We start from the raw sequence: 20,133 nt of genomic DNA, 5'->3' as shown, positions 1-20,133 counted from the left end.
ATGCAAAGTTCCTGCTAGGAGCCAAAGGAACTTTCAAGAGTCCTTGCCTGGAAAAATAGAAAAGGTAATAGTACACTCAGTCCTCTCCAGGGACTGACGGCATGAGAAGTCCAGACAAAGAGACTGAGGTAAAAGAGCAGAGGATATGGAATCTTTCTGGGCAATCGCACACCCTTCATCCGTTTCCTGGACTTGGATTGCACTTGCTGGTCAGAGCCTAGTTTTCATCGGATTCTTTAACCAGCTTGGGCTGCGGACGGCACACGTCCAGGTGGGAGCCCACCGCACTGAGCTGGGATGAGGGCTTCGACGGGACTATGGCCCAGATGGCTGACAGAGGGGAAGGTCTCCCGCCTTCAGGGGCAATGTCCATGAACCCTACCCTGTTCTCCCTGAGATCAGGGATGAGGCTAGAAGTTTCTTAAGTGGCTATAAAGACGTAGCTACATTGTCTCAGGAGTTAAGACTAGGTATATGTTCAGTGAGATAGAGGTTTGTCCAGTTCACTAAGAGTATGGGAGCTGCTTTGATAGCTAATAAAATGATGTCAAGGAACGAGAAAAACAATCTTAAATGCTCCGTCTAGTCATTTCTTTTCAATCACGATGAGGTAAATAAAATGCAAACACTGATGCCGTGAAGAAAAACTGGGTGTGTAATTACAGGTAAATGTCAAGTCCATGAGCCTTATTTTCTATTTGTTAATTTCACGAGCAACGTCTAGCTCTCGCTTTATCTCCACACCCCTCCCCCCCAGTAAAATTGCTGTTTTGCTTTTGGACTTTGACCCTGATACTTTTCTTGAAGGAAGGCTTGTTGGAACGTAAGACTTACAACCGACTAGCAAAGTTTGTAACTCCTCGTATTAAGTGACTTCATGAGACAGAAACATCCAAGTCAAGTATAAGAATAATCCTAGAAATCTTTAAAATAATTGATACAGGGAAATGTTTATGGCACAAACTGTGGCTAACAGACTACTTATCTCCAAACTCACTAAGTTGTATATTTAATGATATGCATAGCTTTTTGTACGCCAATCATATCCCAATAAAGAGGCTTAGGAAATAACTGATATAAAGCAAATATACTTGATCATTTTTGATGGAAAAAAAACCTAAAAAATATTGTTAAAATTGTCACACTTCCCTGGAACTCTTAGGGGTAATCTTAAATCCACTTACGATGTGGGCAATAAGAGAAAAATTAAATTTTTGAAGGGAAGGCTAGAATAAAATTGATGGTAATTCTCAACAGTGTGTGCAAAAATTATAGAACCCTGGGGCTGGAACTAACCTCCTTCTTCCATTTCCAAATGGACTGTATCTAAATAATGTCAGAAGTGAACTGGCTCCCTCTTCTCTGAGACTTAAAGGACTTCCACACCCCTCCCCCATCCTCATCAATCTTCATTGTGATCTGCTGAATAAATCTAAGAAGTCAGAAGAGAGTCCTTCCTTAACGCATTTAGAGATGGATGAAATGTATATGATAAAGTTCACAAAGGTAAATGGAGTTTTAAAGATCAGTCATATCACACAATGTAAAAATAACATTTTGAAGTAACCCTTAAAGAAATACATGAAAAATAATTTTGCATACGTACTGATCTGCAGAGCAAAGCGAAGTTTGGAAACAAATCATCCAAATTACCTAATTCTATGTAGAAAAAAAGACTACGTGTGTATATTTCGGTGAGAAATAAGTAAACTGACAAGTAAGGTGACAATTTCTTGTTTATAACTGTAATGCTATAAAATGAGGACCAGCTTGCAGCTTCTAAAATAGCAAGTGACCTTCTGCAGCTCTGATTTCAACCACTCAGCGGGTTTTTTCCACCAAAGGGGCTTATTTTAGCTCTCACTAGACATTTCAGCAAATGGTGCTCTCCAAAGGCTGCAGCATCTCTGACATGGATTACACAGGTGGTTTCATTAGAATCCCACATCCTGGGAGCGGGGAAAGTTGAGTATATCTTTAAAAACTGCTGCTTTCCGTGCTATTACCAAGAGCACCCGTGGCCCAACTGCACCAAGGCGAGAGAAAGCTGAGACTCCACGCTATATATAGCACTTGAGAGGGGTTGCATCTGAACTTCCTAATTCTTTCTCCTCCCCCTCCTTTTTTTTTTTTTTTTTTATAAGAAAGGATGGTTTCTTCTTGGTGAACTATACCCTCTATTCATTTTCCTCCACAAGGGATTTCTTTTAAACTCGGAAGTATTCTCCCTAAAATACTATTTAGTTCAGCCTCAATCAAAATGATTAATGAATTTTTAATTTATCGCTTGCCTTAAGGATCTAGAGAACCACTCAGTTCTCTGTTTCGTTTGTACTACTGGTGTGAAAGTGGAATTCTTAGGGGATTCACTTTGAATTAATGCCAGGATATCTCTACGGACTTGCTCAAGGCAAGTTTTAAGTGCCTGCATTAGGTTTTCAGAGTATCAAGATTCCTCAGAATCCACGCTCTGAGGCAGTAACTATATTAGAACAACTGGTTGAAAGGTGAAACATTTAACCAAGTGCGCATTTTTGTCTTTTTGACGGTAGCCTACTAGTTTTGTAAGTTTCCTGTCATTAAATGGAACAAGTGCACTGGTTAGGGTGTAATAGGTGACTGTCAGGGAGGACAGTGTCAATTTCAAGACCTTTCTGATTTTTCCACTCTCTATTTAGAGATTGTTATTTTTTAGGCATAAATAGAACTGTCCTGTTAGCATAAAAACATCAGTAACATTTAAGCTTAAAACAGCCACCTATTAGTGATGCATAGCCTCAATAGGAAAGTCATATATTTTTAGCATTTAAGTTTCTCAAATTCTTTTAAGGAGGAGTTGGGGAGCATAAATAGCCTATAACTCCTTTGTTGGCGCAGTTTCATGGTCTAACCACCCATTACCCCCTCACCAGTGAATTAAGATAACTTCTGATCTCCTTTTCATACAAATTCTATTGCTGATTATTATATCAAAAAATGATATAACAGATTTTCACTTCATGTAGACCTGAACCAAAATGTTCTTAGAATTCTTCAGAAAAATTATATTAAATAAATATGAGATTATGTAATTAACTATAAAAAATGACGAAAAGGTGATCAACACAGTTCAATGAAATATGAACACAGAGAAGAACAATGAAAAAATTAGATTACTATTACTACAAGTAATAATAATATCTAGGCAAAGACTGAGTGAATGGATGGTTAATAAAAATGGTTACTATTTCTCAAATTTTAGGAAGCTCAGGTAAGGCACTTTATTTAAAAAAAAAATTTTTTTTTTAAAGATTTTATTTATTTGAGAGAGAGTGAGAGAGATCACAGAGGGAGAGGGAATGGGAGAAGCAGGCCTCCCGCTGAGCAGGGAGCCCGATGCGGGGCTCGATCCCAGGACCCTGGGATCATGCCCTGAGCTGAAGGCAGACGCTTAACCGACTGAGCCACCCAAATGCCCCAAAGAGCACTTTAAATAGAAGGTAAGAAAGCACAATGTAAAGCAGAAAGAAAAACTGAAAGAATCTGTATTAGCATTTGTGTCTAAGCAGAGTATAAGCCAAACAAAAAAGCATCACAAAGCAGCAAAACAGATGAACCATCTAAGAGGGTGCTTTCTTCCTTAATACTTTAATAATGGAAAGCCATCTGGGATCACAAGTGTTTTGTTTTATTGTGATAATGTATATGTCTAACTTTTGGGAAATTATAGTTCCCTTTCTTCAAACTAGTTAATAACACTGAGAAAGAATCTTTTATGAAAACATTACATTTCAAAGTTAACTTTCATAGTGAAAGACCTCCTTCACAGAACAATCAGGAAACATCAACTTACTTCAATGTCCTGGAACTAATGAGTTCAAAGGGAGCTATCTTGTAAGACAGAGGAAGCCAACATGGACCCCTTCAGATTTTTACTTTGTGCCCTTTGGGAAGTCACTTAACATCTTAAAGTCCTAGTGTCCTTGGGTTTGATCTTCTATCTACAGAAGGATTTGGCAGGAGAGACATCTTCTAAGGGCTGTGTGAAACATGGCTACATGAGTCTGAGGGGCTCCATGAGAATTTCTCTTTGTTTTGACTCATGAGGGGGAAGTCTTGCAGAGTTACAGAGGGTAAGAGGACAGAAGAGTCTCAGATGGGACAAACAAGAGCAATGCAACCAGAGTCCATTAAAATCTTTCCCTACTCTCTTTAAAAGACTACGCCTCCACACGTTACCCGAAGGACAATTAGCGGGTCACAAATGATGAAAACCTAATTATGAAAATTGCTCAGGGCCATCATCAGGATTGACTTTTACTATTTAGATTTTGTTGACCTATGGATTGACCGTGAATTTAAACTGAAGCAATCCCCCTCTTCCTTCTGGAAATTTAGTCAATGCACTTCTGACCTTTAAAAAGAACTACTTCAGAGGAAATCTTGGGAGGTAAATTTTACATTTTCAAACATTTAATCTAAATTTAAAAAAGTAACGATTCCTTAAATAATACCTTTAGGCGACTAATGTTTTAAAATAAGTGTTTTCTAAGTAGTCTAGCTCTAAGTCGTCCTACAACAAGAGAGCATTTCCACAATGGACCTTAGAAACATGGCTCAAATTTAAATAGTACATTTTTTCTCCTTAGGGTTGAAGGTATTTTGCCACAGGAAAGTTTAGATCCTTCTAAACTAAAATAAAATCAAAACAGTAATAAAATAAAAATAAAACAAGGAAAAAAGTCTTTCCAGCAAGGAACATTTCCCACAGGTCCCCCCACGCTGGTAAACCTCACAGGAGTAAATCCCGTGCCTGTTGACAGGGAGAGCCTCTCAGGTTGGTTGTGTCCTATGCCAGTAAACACCAAAGTGCCTTCACGTCCGGGGACCTGGCCATCAAATGACATTTCTGTGTTCCACGACGGCCCTCGTGGTACTTTAGCCCTAACCAAGCTCTTCCCAAGATGGGTGCGTGGAAATGTGGATAAAACAGTACATCTCCACCCTGCATCTGTGGAAAAGCAATTCAGGGCTCCTGCCCAGAGCGTGTCAAAGCTTGTAATGACTCGAAATGCTGTTTGACCGTGGGGGCTGTTTCAGAGGCTGTCTCGTAAGCATCAACACTTCCCCCCTTGACAAGTTGTAGGCAGAACCTCTTGAAATCTCCCTTCCTCTTCCTTACTGCAGAATATTTCATATCTACCATGGCTTTTGAAATTCAGGGTATAAAGAGGAACTGGTTTTCTGACAGCTTCTCAGTAGCGCCTTCCTTCCTTCCTTCCCTCCCTGCTCCCTCCCTCCCTTCCTTGTTGGTAGATTTTAGAGTTTTCTTACGAAGTTCTGAATTCTGAGTCCAAAATTAATCCTGCACTAGTATCTCTAGGAAAAGTCCACTGAGGAAGATCAGTTTTGTGCAATTTCAACTCAAAACAGAAAAGGTGAGTTAGAATATTTACCTAATGGAGTGAATGCTAGCACATTAGGAAAGCTGTATTAATATAGGTAAAGCACGTAGCGACTAATATGCATACATGTACAAGCACTTGACCCGAGCATGTATCTTTGTATTGCTTATAATGTAAACCATCTTTCTATTTGTTTGGAGCCTTGCTGGTCACAAAGTGCTTTTGTATACATCACGCCATTGACTCCAGTAAGTGCACAGAGCTTGGAACTAGAGCGGCTACAACATATCACTAGGTGATTTTAGATCATCTTTGTGAGGTTATTAAAGGATATCTAGAAAGATACGGATCTGAATGACCCTAGCAAAGAACTACAGTTCTTTGTCCCAGGACACCCTAGAATAGTGCACAGCCATGGACTAGTTAATACAAGAGTGTGGCCATGGTAGAGATCCCAGAAATGTGACAACTGGAGCTGATTAGCCCAGTCCCCATATTTGGGAAATTTCTCTTGAGATAGAAAGCAGGATTCTAGAAATAGCAGCCTCTTTTGTAGGTGGCAAAGAACAACGGGGTGTGAAAATTTCGGAGGAGTCAAGTAAGACTCTCTCCAGTGCCCAAGGTAACCTGGGAGGCCTGGGGCTAAGGCTAAGGCCCCTTAGCAGTTAAGAACATGTCTTCATTTTACAGCCTCCTCTTTTCCCACAAGAGAGGCTCAGGGAGGTAGTCAGGTTGGAGCGGGCCAGTGAGGACAGGCGGATTTACCCTGAAGATGTTTCTGTACAGTATCCCATCCTTTACACTGAATGAACATGAACTCGGGGTATTTGGAGATTGCTTGCCACCCTCTTCTTGAGCTGTCTCTGGTGATTTTTGATGCTCATTTTAATCTGGTTTCTTGTTTTTGTTTTGTTTTGTTTTCGGGAGGGTGGATGGAGAGAAGAGGCTGGTGCACAGTTCTGGTTTGATTGTGCTTATTAACTTTATCACTGATAGGGTCATCCCACCCCACGGGTCCTCCTCCCTGTGAGGGAGGTGTGGTTGGGGAGAACCAGAGGCAAGGGACTGGAGCATCTTGCAGAACAGCCTAGTTACCTGTAAGTCCCTCCTCTCTACCACCCGATCCTTGTCTTTGGGAAGTGGCTACAACAGAGGGAATATTTGTATAGAGGGCTAAACCTCCCACCAGGAGGTGGGAGAATTGTAATCCTTCAACGTCATTTAATCCAACCCACCTTATTTTTCTGACAAAGACACTGAACCTCAGAAAGCTGAACTAATTTTGAACAGGTTCACATGGCTAGTATGTGGAATAAGGATTTCCAATATATGGTCCCTAAACTGCCTGCAAAGGGCCTGTGGTTGGCAGGGGTGGGGGGAACAAGAGGTATTGGAGGACAGTGGAAGTTCCCAAGATGTCTACCCTCAAAGCAAGGAAGGGAGAACGAAAGGCACTGGGCTTTCCTTTCCCCATGCTGCTTGAATGATTTTTCTCACTAATTTGGTCTATTTTTATTTATTTCAATGACTTACTGGACAGTTGCTCCTGAATCACATGCCTACCTGTGTTCGTCACTGGTGCCACTGGGGGACAAAGGAAGTATGTAGCTAGAATTGAATTCTATTCTCTGTACCATTTCTGAACGAGTCGTTAATTATGCATAGAGAAATGTATATTTATTAAATATACATGTGAATATGCATAGATAGATTTAAGCAGTTATAAAAGATTTATCCGTAGAAGCATATGCCCTTAAAGGTGCCACCTTAAGACCATAGCACCTGCTTGGGGTTCTTAATAAGTAACAATTGAAACACCAATGTTGATAGAATTCTCCCAAATAAAGCACGCTAGTGAGATCTTCTATGTTTCTATGTAGACTTGATAGAATTCAGTAGTAGTAAAAGGGACTAGGTCACTTTCATACCAATCTCTATGTAATCTCCTCTAGTAATACTCAGCTTCTGGAATAGGTAATTAAAAAAAAAAAGGTTTATGTCTAGTTTTTATGCTTAAAATTCCAGGCTCCATAAACAGAGCACACAAGAAATAGGAAATTAAATCTATATTTAAGATTATATAGGAGAGACCAAGGAATTCACATTTCTTTGTCTTTATCTGGAGAGAAAATTACTAAAAGCAACAGCAAATTCAGGCGATGTGTGTAAAAGGTAATTTATCCACTTAGCCTCACAGCTAATTTGATGGATTCCCCTCCCCCCCCCGTTTTTAAAAGCATATTGTTTGGCTATTTGAACTGTCTTGTTGTCTAGTACCTCGCAGATATGCTGCCAATCATCTTTGAGCTTAAATGAGCTTTTGTTAAAAGTACTGGTCCTATAGAATCCCCCAACCCATCTAAGAGCTACAGTGGGGAGCACATACAGGAGCCTCCCCTTCCTTCTTTGCTCGCTCGCTCGCTGGGGATCCGTTAGCCCGTGTCCTCTCCCTGCCACCCACAACTGCAAAATTTTATCCCCGAAGATATAACACATCCTCACGCCAGCTTGAAATAAAGTTCCAGCTAAGCCCAGTTAATACTCCTGCCTAAATATTAATTTGCAGCTTACTTTCGTCCTTGTCTTATTTCATGACTTTTCCTCCTACGGGATTTTGAGAAACCCAAGGATATAATTCTTGAAATGTTTCATATTTTTTCTGTTTGTTTACCCGCATTTTGTTTTCTCTTTCCAAGACCATGAGAATAAACCATTCCTGTTAAGAGATATGGCTCAGAGTAAGCAATACCCCCATCTCCCTCACCTCCAGGAGGCTCTGTGCTACCATCATGTCCAGGACTTACAATATATGACACACTGAATTGCGATAGTTTGTTCTCATGTCTGGCTCTCAGCTGGTGAGGGCAGGAGCCGTGATCTGCTGGTCTTGAAGGCCTAGCACATTTCAAAAATATGTTTTCCAAAGAATGCCTGGTAGTCTAGGATGGTAGAGCTATCTACATCAGAATTTAAGCTTTGTCACCTAACTCTGTGTTCTAGAGAAATCCCTTAATTTCTTCATCTGCAAAATGGGATGATTTCTTCACTATCCACCTCTGAGGCTCAAAAAGGCTAACATGCATTTTCTATACTTCTCTCCATACAAACCTAAGAAGTTTGTAGCTTCTTTGGTATATTTTTAGAAAGATAAGCTTGGATTTTCTGGGGAATATTCCTGACTCTCATGACATTCCTTTAACTCACTTTTTGGGACGAGCCTACTGTTACTTATACAGTTGTTTCATGGTTCTTACACATGTGGTTTGATTAAATTAATTCCAAGCTGTAAGACCATATTCTACATGAACTATTCCCAAAACTGGTTTTAAAAAACAGCTGCTTTTATGATAAACTCAATATCAGAATAATGGCCTGCTTGTACACAGTTCATTATTCCTTCAGAAACCAGGGGAAGCAGACCAGGGCTTCTAATAGCCAAGAATGATGTTCAAAAATTCTTTAGTGTCCTATCGCCTTCAATTCACCCAGTGAGAATGTGGCTAAAATCAGATTTTCTATTTTGTCTGCACAGAGTTCTTTCTGTGACAGCTTGCCACCAGCCAGATTAGTATAGATGCTCATTAATCAAGGCAGGTCAAAATGTCAGCGTTCTCACTCTGGGCGCTCTTTGTACCACCTAGAAGGATGGCAGACAGGCAGCAAACACTGAGCATGTTTTGCTGTATGAATGCCAATTAACTTGTGAGGGGTTCCCTTTGTTTGGTGGGAGGACATACAGCATAATGGTCCAAAGAATGGCTTCTGATGTTACTCAGACCTGAGCTCACATGCTTATTTTGCTTTTTTACAGGTTTTATAACTTTGGAGCCTTTTTTTTTTCATCTGTAAAATGGACATACGGCTACCTCCGTCATAGGCACAATACAACTGTGATGAGAATTAAACGGAGGACCTTGCTCAGCACAGCGCAGGTGCTCAAGAAAAGGTTATTATATTACTTGTAATAACCACTAGTGTTATTAATTATAATGATATGAATCACATTGTAATACCAATTACATTAATAATAATAGTACAGCTTACGCTCGCTAGGTGCCCTCCTAAGAACTTATGAACATTAACTCGTTTCATCAACACCCTCTTGTGGGACTATTGTTGTTCCAGGTTTACAACAGACCCAAAGAGATTAGGGAAATTGCTGTCGGGAAAGGGCAGGTTTTGAACTCAGGCAATTCAGCTTTAGAACCAGAGTTCTTCACCACCATCCCATACCACTGATGCTTTTCTGCTCAACGGTACTGCTGCGGACGTGGTGCTTTAGTGACATGAGCGACAGTTTTTTGGATGGTGCAAGAAAGAACAGTGTACCGCAATTCTGTGGCTTGTCATAGGTTATCTGCCTTTGACACCCCCAGCAGTCTGTGTCCACTAGATGGCACTGTTGTTCAAACGAAATGTGAACCAAGTCACTACTTAGGTTTGGGAGCCTGCTAAACTTGGGAACAGCAGCAGGGCAAGCCAGTTGCATCCCTCGAAGTCTGATGGAAGAAACCCCCAAAACCTCACAGCGTAGCTAGAGATCCCTAAATACTAATGGTATGGAGAAATAGTTAGGAAAAATATATGCTAGTTCTTTCTGGGTGTTGATGTCTGTAGAAACTCTGGACAAGTTTTGAAATCATCTAGTCCAAATGCATCAGTTCATAAATAAATAGCCTGAGGGCCAGAGAGGAAAAGCTACTGGGAGATGCGCACCCAGACTTGATGGCTTTGGCTGTAGTTCTCTCTCCCTAATACTTCCAACTGATTCTAAATCACAAAGAAATTGTGGTTCCTGAATTCTTAGAAGCCTTTCCTTTGGGGTATGGGGCAGAAGACTGCCCAATGATTATGAATTTCTGCCTCATTATGTTTTATATGTATATTCAAAATCAAGACCAGACTCAGATATTTAGATATGAAGGAGGATAAAAGCAAAAAACGGTGCCTATTTGTTTTTCTTTTTAATATGTCTCCTTGGAAAGACTGAGTGACTCCACTTTATTTTTTTTTTTTAAGAGAGGGAGAAAGGGGGAGGGGCAGAGGGAAAGGGAGAGAGAGAATCTTAAGCAGGCTCCATGCCCAGTGTGGAACCCGACGTGGGGCTCAATCTCACAACCCCGAGATCATGACCTGAGCCGAAATCAAGACTTAGACGCTTAACTGACTGAGTCCCCCAGGCACCTGGAGCGACTCCACTTTAAAAGACTGACCCAATTGGTTGACAGTGCAGTTTGTGGATATTAAACCCAGAGCAGGTAGCAGGGTAATGGATAAGGAAAAGGACTGGAATCAGACTGCCTGGATGGAACCGAAGGACCCAGGAAAGGCCATGAGACACCCCTAAGCCTCTGTTTCCACATCTGTAAAATGGGAATATTTTTACTTATAAGACGTTTGTGAAAATTAAATGCATGTGAAGTGCCTATGACATAGTTAAAAAACCAAGGTTAAGGGTAGCAATAAAAATGAGTATTTGTCATGATTGCTGATGCTTAGTTTTCTGTATCTCTCAGCTGTGAATGTCATTGCGGGTGCTTTGTCAACAACTTCTTTACTCACTGTCACATGCTAAATTGCTAAAAAAGAGACATAATGTTTCAGGTTTTGTAACTGTGTAACATCACATCTTCCTCAACCAGATGGTAGAAGTAGCCAAGATACATATGGCATGTACTTCATTATGTGTTCACATCAACTTTATTTAAAACGCTCGTAGGCTTTGGGCTCCTACTCATAGTTTAGACAGAGAAGGTGACTGGCATGCAAATAATAACCATTGAACACTTGCTGAGTGTCAAACATTGCTCTGTTTTGCAAGTATGAACTCATTTAATTCTTACTACGACCGTGTGATCTAGGAACTAATACTTTTCCTTTTTGAAAGATGAGCAAACTGGGATCCAGAAACTTGGGCTCCAGCTTAAATAATAAGCCAGAGTCAGCATCTGAACTCAGGTGGCCTGGCTCTTAGTGACCCTGGTTCTGCCACCTCTCAGGGCAGGATATGAGGAGGAGGCTTCTCCAAGGTTCCTGAGGCCTAGCTCGCTTCCCTCCCACCCCCCCATACCAAATAACACAATGAAGCCTGATAGAGCCACTGTTCGTGTAGCTCTTCTAGGCTACTGTTAACAGGCAACTTCATGACCCAGGAGGCTCATGTATTAAACCTACATCAATATTTTTATGGCAGTTAGTTAATGAGATCAACTGGTTAAACATTTAATAGACTCCTGAGCTTAACAGGGTAAAATAAAGCTGCAATATTCAGTGTAACTTACTGGTTGCTCATATGTTCTGTAACATTCCAGACTACCCTCTTTTCACTGCCAGGAAGTTAGACTCTATTCCCAGGTAGAATTCTTGAATTCAGATTTACAAGAGACATAGCGGTCTTCTGGTCTACCCCTCTGCCTTTTAAAAGAAGGAAACTGAGGTACCATTTGCTTCTGGCTAGTCCCAAGTTATCTTAGAGGAAGAGCTGGAGCCCTGTTCATTCAGGTATTACATACTGCTTCTACATCCCTTAGCTATTTTATTTTGAATAGTATCACTCTGAATACTTGCTGAAATTCTCCTGTTTATACCAATAACAGTTTTCCTTCAGTGATGAACCCCAATTCAACAGAGAGCATCTGTTCTTTACAGATAGCATCTTCCTGTTGATCATGTCTTCTTTCTTCCTTCGCTTGACATCAACTTTCATGGGGCAGGGGACCAATGACATTTATCACAAGAAATTTTTAAATCAAATAGTGTTTTTTTACTAGAAGCCACGCACACAAGCCATCGAACCTAGACCTACGACCACGACCGTACTACACAGGACCAAGGCGACTTCAAAGCAGAATTGCCAAAAAGGAGCCGGGAGGCGCCTCCCACTTACCGATTTCGGTCATCGTTATCCCTGGCGCTAGCTGCCCGTTGTTGAAAGAGCTATAGGTAAACAAGTTGGGTACGGACGTGAGGTCATAGATGGGTTCTTGCTTTATCTGTTTGATTCCAGTCATGTCAAGTCCTGACTGATCGGGGGACGGCTGGCCGGAATCCACGCTGTAGTAGCCCTCGGACTTGGGCAAGTCGATGACGTGTCCGTTGGCGTACGTGCCCCCGGCCTCGCTGTTCAGGCCGCCCAGGCCGTTGCTGATGCTGCCGCCGTACACCCTGGCCAGCGCTTCGGCCTCGCCGCTCTGCTGCTGCCGCTGTTCCTGCAGCCGCTGCTGGTGCTTCTGCACCTCGGCATACAGGCTGTCCCTCTGCTTCTTGGACATCCTGCCGAACTTCACAGCTGCGTGGGGGGCGGAGAGAAAAGCGGGAGAACGCTTGGGGTTATCATTTCGGCAAGCCGGAGGCCCAACACCAGGTGCACAGAGTCCTCGCGCCCAGAAGCCGCAGAGTGCGTTCATCCGCAGCCCGCATCCGCGAAAGGTGGGACTCGGGAGGCTCTGCACTGGTTTATGCGCAGAGTGAGAAATAACCCTACGCTACCAAGAAATGTCAAAACTTATGTATTTCTTTTTTTTTTTTTTTAAATTTTTTTATTGTTATGTTAATCCCCATACATTACATCATTAGTTTTAGATGTAGTGTTCCATGATTCATTGTTTGTGCATAACACCCAGTGCTCCATGCAGAACGTGCCCTCCTCAATACCCACCACCAGGCTAACCCATCCTCCCAACCCCCTCCCCTCTAGAACCCTGTTTGTTTTTCAGAGTCCATCGTCTCTCATGGTTCTTCTAAACTTATGTATTTCTTATTGCCATCAAGTTAGAAGGCATAATCCTGGTTCTTTCTTTTTTTTTTTTTTTTAAAGATTTTATTTATTTATTTGAGAGAGAGTGAGAGAGAGAGCACAAGAGGGGGGAGCGGGAGAGGGAGAAGCAGACTCCCCGCCGAGCAGGGAGCCTGATGCGGGACTCGATCCAGGGACTCCAGGGTCATGACCTGAGCCGAAGGCAGTCGCTTAACCAACTGAGCCACCCAGGCGCCCAAAACTTATGTATTTCTTATTGCCATCAAGTTAGAAGGCATAATCCTGGTTCTTTCTTTTTTTTTTTTTTTAAAGATTTTATTTATTTGAGAGAGAGAGACACAGTGAGAGAGGGAACACAAGCAGGGGGAGTGGGAGAGGGAGAAGCAGGCTTCCCGCCGAGCAGGGAGCCCGATGTGGGACTCCATCCCAGGACCCTGGGATCATGACCTGAGCTGAAGGCAGACGCTTAACGACTGAGCCACCCAGGCACCCCTGTTTTCGTTGACATTTTAATAGCAGGCACTATTTGGTAGTTTTTGGTTTGTGGATTTTTTCCCCACACATAAGAAAGAACCAGGATTGGGGTGCCTGGGTGGCTCAGTCATTAAGCGTCTGCCTTCGGCTCAGGTCATGATCCCAGGGTCCTGAGATCGAGCCCCGCATCGGGCTCCCTGCTCCGCGGGAAGCCTGCTTCTCCCTCTCCCACTCCCCCTGCTTGTGTTCCCTCTCTCGCTGTGTATCAAATAAATAAAATCTTTAAAAAACAAAATGTCAACGAAAACAATGAATTGTGGATCACCACATCAAAAACTAATGATGTATTGTACGGTGATTAACATAATAAAATAAAATTTTAAAAAAAATTAAAAAAAAATGTCAACCAACATTCATTCTTAGCTTCCCCAGCTAAGCACTAGGGTTACTAGATTGTTGGATCGGGTCCTATTATTTCACATTTTCTTTTTTCTTTTTTTTAAGATTTTATTTATTTGTGTGAGAGAGAGAGAGAGCACGCACAAGCAGGGACAGTGGCAGGCAGAGGGAGAAGCAGGCTCCCGCTAAGCAAGGAGCCCCATGCAGTACTCGATCCTAAGACCCGGGGATCATGACCTATGCTGAAGGCAGATGCTTAACTGACTTAGCCACCCAGGCATCCCGTATTTCACATTTTCTAAATAGCATATTGGGTAAGACTAAGGATGTGGCACAGGGTGATAAACACAATTTTAAGCAAGCATTTGTCTTCAGTTTGCTTTTGGGACCAAATTCGAAGAGTCTTTGGAAAATAGCAGTTATGTATATCCAGTGCTTGGCAAGTGATCCCACTGTTACCCCTCCTTTCTTGTTCTACCACCCCCAAGTTTTATATTGCCCATCTCTTCTGGAAAAATCCTCAGGCATTCTAAGGAAAAAGGAGGAAGAGGCTCTGTACGTAGTCACAGAGTAATCTGATGGTGCTTTGATCTGAATTCATTGTTTCTTAACTAGGAGAGCTTAACCTCCTGAACTGCTATGGATATTGACATTTTTCCTCACAAGCTTTTTTAGTTTTCCTAAACTCCCAGTTTAGGCTGTGACTATTTTAAGCCAAGGGGCCATCTTGTCTGAATCATCAAACACTCCGTCGTTCAGCTCATGTTAATGGTGGGCACTGTGACAAACATGGAGTTTTCCCTCTGAGTTTCCATTTTCTTTTCATTCCTGACAATGTTCCCATCACCTTCTTTTAAGAAAAGATTTTATTAATTTATTTTAGAGAGAGAGAGAGCGAAGTGAGCAGAGAGAGGAGCAGAGGGAGAGGGACAAGCGTGGAGCCCACTCCAGGCTTGATCTCACCACCCTGAGATCATGACCTGAGCAGAAACCAAGAGTTGAATGCTTAATGGACTGAGCCACCCAGGTGTCCCTCTCTCCCATCACCTTTTGTTATTGGGAGCCCAGGGAATGTAGAAAGAAGAAAGTGGAGGTAGAAGCAGGTCCGATTCCTGGATTCAGTCACTAGCGTTGGTGAGCTTAATTTCTGAGAAAAACTAAACGAGGAAGCGCTTAAGAGCTCTCCAGCACAGAGAGTCCCCAGAAGAGATTGCCTACTGTGAAAGAGCTACCATTTCCCAACACCTCCGTCCCCTGCCAGGTTCCATCAATGTTCATTATCTCCTTCTGCTGGTTACAGAGCTACCAAATTCTATCTAAGCATCGGCTGTTCAGAATGGAGACCACATTTCCCAGCCTCCCTCACTGGCAGGTGCAGCTATGTGACTAAGTTCTGGGTGGCAGGAAGTAAATGGAAGTGCCACTTATACTTCTGAGCGTGGGGACATGTGTCTTCCTCCTGCCTGCCTGCTGGAAGGTTGTGGCTATGAAGGCTGGATTTAGAGCAGCCCAAACTTCCTGTTTCCCCTTAATCCTCCTGAAAAGACTAAGTTCTGGCGCTGTCTAAACAGAAACACAAAGGGGTGATTATATAGTAAGTTTTCTGACCGAAGACAATTCATATGTTTAATTCACACCAAACTCCCCTTACCACCTCAACTGTTATTTTTAGAGAGTCTGGAATCATTTAGATCATTGTGTTTAACTTTGTTGGTAGAGAAACGGTCTTTGTTAGATTCTGTTTCTCAGACACACATTTATGTGCTATGATATTTCCAGTTTGTCCATGGACCATATTCTAAAGAAAATTTTAGGGAAAGCATTCTTTGTACCTTTATATTATATCTTTACAAATAACATATATATATTATAACATTATAATAAGTTAATAAATAAATTTATATGTTTTATATACATATAAATTCCTTCGGGAAAAAACTTTTTGTATAAGAAAAAATAAACCATGGTAACTTTTGATTCAGAAAGAAGAACGTTTCCCCCCCCAAGAAATTAACTGACACCCTTCTTTATTTGCTAACCTGTTCTTTGCATTCATGTAGGTTCAGTACAGCCATTTATTACAGAGCTATGCAGGTGGATATAAAATTTCGATCTATTATAGATCAAAATTTTATTTTGGCTGGAATAGATCTACTTTTTTTCTTTTTTTTTTTTTAATTTGAGAGAGAGAGAGAGGGAGGGAGTGAGGGAGGGAGACAGAGAGCGAGCATGAGCAGGGTGGAGAGGCGGAGGGAGAGGGAGAAGCAGGCTTCCCCCTGGGCAGGGCACCCCATGTGAGGCTCGATCCCAGGACCCCAAGATCATGACCTGAGCCTCAAGCAGATGCTTAACCGACTGAGCCACCCAGGCGCCCCATGCAGTAGATCTACTTTCTGAGTTACTTTAGTAGAATAGTTTTGCATTTGTTTGATTAAAATCTATAAAGAAAAAAAAAAAACTGGGGACAAACTCCTCTCTCACGAAGACATAAATGCAATGTCTCTTTTTAAAACCCTTTCTATTTAAACCTTGCTTCCGATTTCCATACACTCTATATTTAGGTGAAATATACATTGCGGTGGATTGACTGCATTGATGACCCTGATTCCTCTTACCTATTCCCCGCCCCCCCCAAATACGCAGGGCCCTTTCATTCTCCGCAGGCCCCCTGCCCCACCCTTGTTTCAGGGTCATGCGACCTGCTTGGGGCCAATGGGAGATAGACATGTGACACAAACAGAGGCTTCAGAGGTGTTTGTGTGATCGAATATCTCACCAGGAAAAGGACGTGCCTCAACTAGCTTGCTAGAGGATAAGGTTTGTGAAGCCCAGCCCCAGCCACCTCGATCTTTCCAGACAAGGCTATCCACCTTCAGCGGAGGCACAGATGGACCTATAGCCGGCAGCCGATGAATGAGTGAACCCAGTTAAGACCCTACATTAAATAATTTTAGGTCCAGAAATCTGCTCTTAACCATAGATCTCATAATCAAAGCAAACGATGTCAAATAAGTATGCTGTCAAGACCTCTGCCCTGGTAAACTTCTGAAAACCCAATGGTAAATAGTTATGCCCTTTCCAAGGTACTGACTTACCAGGTCAATGAACAAACTGAAATAGTTTCAGAGACAACTTAAAGCTCTCCTACATTTTGGAATTATCCGTCTTCATCCTAAATCAAGAACGTTGCTGACAATTACTATAATACTATTTTAGAATAAATTTTCCATTCATTTCAGAAACTTCAGTGAGCCAGTGTTTCAGTTTTGTGCCCTTCCTGTAACAAAAGTAGTGACATATTTGGGGAAAAGGATTCCAGTACATGGAACAAATAAATCTACTGAAAACTCTCCTTAAAAGGCTAAGTTCTGGTGCCCTCCTGACATTTTCTATATATATAAATAATTCCTTGTCACCATTTGTAAAAAAATTTTTGTTGTATTCATAGGCCTATTTCTAACAAAAGCCATATTACTATTATATTTTCAAGTATTAGCATTCTTCTTACCACTACTCATTAATCAGAATGGCACATATTTTAAGTGTTTGCCCCTCTCAAACTTGAATTATTCTGTTGATGATTTTCACTTGAGTATAGAGGCAGCCACTTGTTAAACTGCTAGCTCTCAAACTCGCATGATTCTGTATACATCACAAGTGCTTTATAAATATTCAGGGATGATGGTATTTGCTTACGATACGCTCTTATCACTCATCTTGATCCCACACTAGCAAGGAACAATTTTATGCAAAATATTGGCAATCTTTTCATATTTATTTGGATTGTGGGATTCTAAATGGAACAGAAGTTTTTTGGAGTAATTATAAAACAAAGTCAGATTCTTTGAAGATTTCTACTTACCAACACATGACATCTGGATATGGGTTTTTGGCTTCAAGAGAACCCAATTGTAGAACTAACATAGTCATTTTGGAAATTATTTTATCTTACAATCTTTTGGTTGTAAAGTTCTCTATGCTTACATCTTGCTGCTTACCAAGGAAACCGGTCTTAATTTAACTCTTTTCAATTTCAAGGATGTGCCTTTTTTTATAGTGCTATAAGCTTTGTAGAAAAGATCAGATTCAACCTACCCAACCCTATCCATAATTTAAAAATATTCTCTCTCATCCCTCTCCTTCCCCAGCAGAACTTCCTGTGATGCTCGAATGTGCTCTACGCTTTCCAAGATGGTAGCCTCAAGCCACATGTGGCTATTGAAATACACACTAGCTGAAATATAGCTAGTGTGAGTGAAGAGTTGAATTTTAAATGTAATTAAAAATTAAATTTAATTTTATCTAATTTAAATTTAAACTTAAATTTAAATAGTGACATGTGGATACCATTCTGGATATTGGACGATGCCATTCTGGAGAAGTAGAAGCCTCATCTGTTAAACCTGTTCTTGTAGGGCAGCTACTGTTTTTTCACAGATGCATGTCATTTAGGAGGGCACACACTCAGTTATTGCAAGGTGAGTATCATGCTTTCTCTTTGGGGCCCCAAATCTTCCTACTGACACCAAGCATTTTTTTTCTGGGTTTTGTCTGTCTGTTTGTAGTAGTATAGTTGGAAACAGTTATCCTGAAGAATCCTGCAACTAACGTTTGTGAAGGGTCCATTAAAAAGGAAAATAAAAAAGATGTGGAGAAGATTTGGTGGGCAAATTTGTTATTGAGTTTTTTGTCTACTCATATATGGGCCTTGACTAATAAACCACGATAGAAGTGGAAATTCAGGAAATAATGAAAGTTCAGTGATTTTAACAGTTATATCAAGTTATCTATCTACAAGAAGCCATGTTGCTTTGACGACCAGATTAGTGAAATAAACATTCTTGGTGCCACGTATAATTGACAGAAAGCAAATGCAAATAGCAAAATGAAGATGCCACTTTTTGTCTGAAGGAAGATGGGCAAGGTGTACGTGGAAAGAAGTTAGGTGTGAGGGCATTTTACCTTGGCTCCTGGTACTACCACTAAAGCACCTTGAAAATACTTGCCTAATCAGTAGAAGCTAAGTATAATAAATTAGTGGCAGGGAAAGTACCACCTCTCATTCTTGAGTCCTAACTAGACATAGATAATCAACCATAACTTTAGGGCTTTTGAAATCATCAACCCACAAACAAGGTATTACATATCAACAGATTAAACCTAGTCAGCTACCTTGGTATTGATATAATTTATTTACTATAAGGTACCCTTTATAATGAAGGTTCAGATGAAACTTCCTCTACATAACGTAGTCAAGAAGAATCGTTTTCCCTTAGAAAGAATCATCTTTTGCTTCTGCTGGAGCCTCTTAGCCTCCTTCCCAACCACTACTCCCATCCCTGAGCATTTCTCCTCATTATTAGTTTGACATAAGACATGTTTAGGATATCTTTTTGAAGATGTCTCTGGAAGCCTCAGGACTGTCTCTGGACCTAAATCTAAGATGGATCATTATCCTGCATCCCCAGTATCCCTAGACATTGTATTGCTGTTACCTGCAAGTTTATGTGCAGTAAATTTCTTCCCCCTTGAGAGTAGACTGGGGCTCTGTCCATTAAATAACCCTTCCTCCCAACAATTTCTTTTATGCCATGGGATTCAGACAATCTCCTAGATTTTGAGAACATTGCCTATTTCTTGCGCATAATTCTGTTCACCAGCATGGACTCCCAAGACCTGCTCTTCCAAAAGAGATACTTTCTTTTATTGTAGGAAGAAGTAACAAACACAAATAACCAATGGCTTATTCTTTTTGCTCAGTTATTAATATATCCTGCCAATTCATATACTGTCAATTAATATGCTGCCTCACTATGGTGAAAATGAGGTATAAAATCATCAACTCAAGTTCCCATACAATTTCACCAAATAAATCCTTAAAACCACTAAATCCCCATCCTCCACCTTCTTCACTTTAGTTATGTGGGAGTACACAGTGCAATAGATTTACCCTAGGAGTAGTCTACACAGTTAGCAAGTCTAGAAAAACAAACAAAAAGTCAGTTAGTTAATAGAAAAGTTTTGGAAACTTCTATCTCTGCAACTTTAGAAGCTACCTATAAACTGAAGGGCTCAAAGTCAGATTCTTTCAATGTTTTTGGTCAAATCTGTCTCCTGGGT

The 20,133-nt window shown here is 41.1% G+C and overlaps 1 protein-coding gene across 2 annotated transcripts in view; it reads right to left on the bottom strand.

The window, feature by feature from the left end:
• The window catches only part of RORB (RAR related orphan receptor B), a 250,704-nt gene that overhangs the window by 41,392 nt on the left and 189,179 nt on the right, over positions 1–20,133 (bottom strand). For both annotated transcript variants that reach the window (XM_036077751.2, XM_036077750.2), the window contains one exon: positions 12,271–12,672. In XM_036077751.2, coding sequence (XP_035933644.1) covers positions 12,271–12,672 — 402 coding nt within the window. The remainder of the gene's footprint in view (positions 1–12,270; positions 12,673–20,133) is intronic.

Source organism: Halichoerus grypus, chromosome 14 (genome assembly GCF_964656455.1).
Source record: "Halichoerus grypus chromosome 14, mHalGry1.hap1.1, whole genome shotgun sequence".
Taxonomy (NCBI): Eukaryota; Metazoa; Chordata; class Mammalia; order Carnivora; family Phocidae; genus Halichoerus; species Halichoerus grypus.
This window is presented reverse-complemented; position numbering and strand designations above follow the sequence as displayed.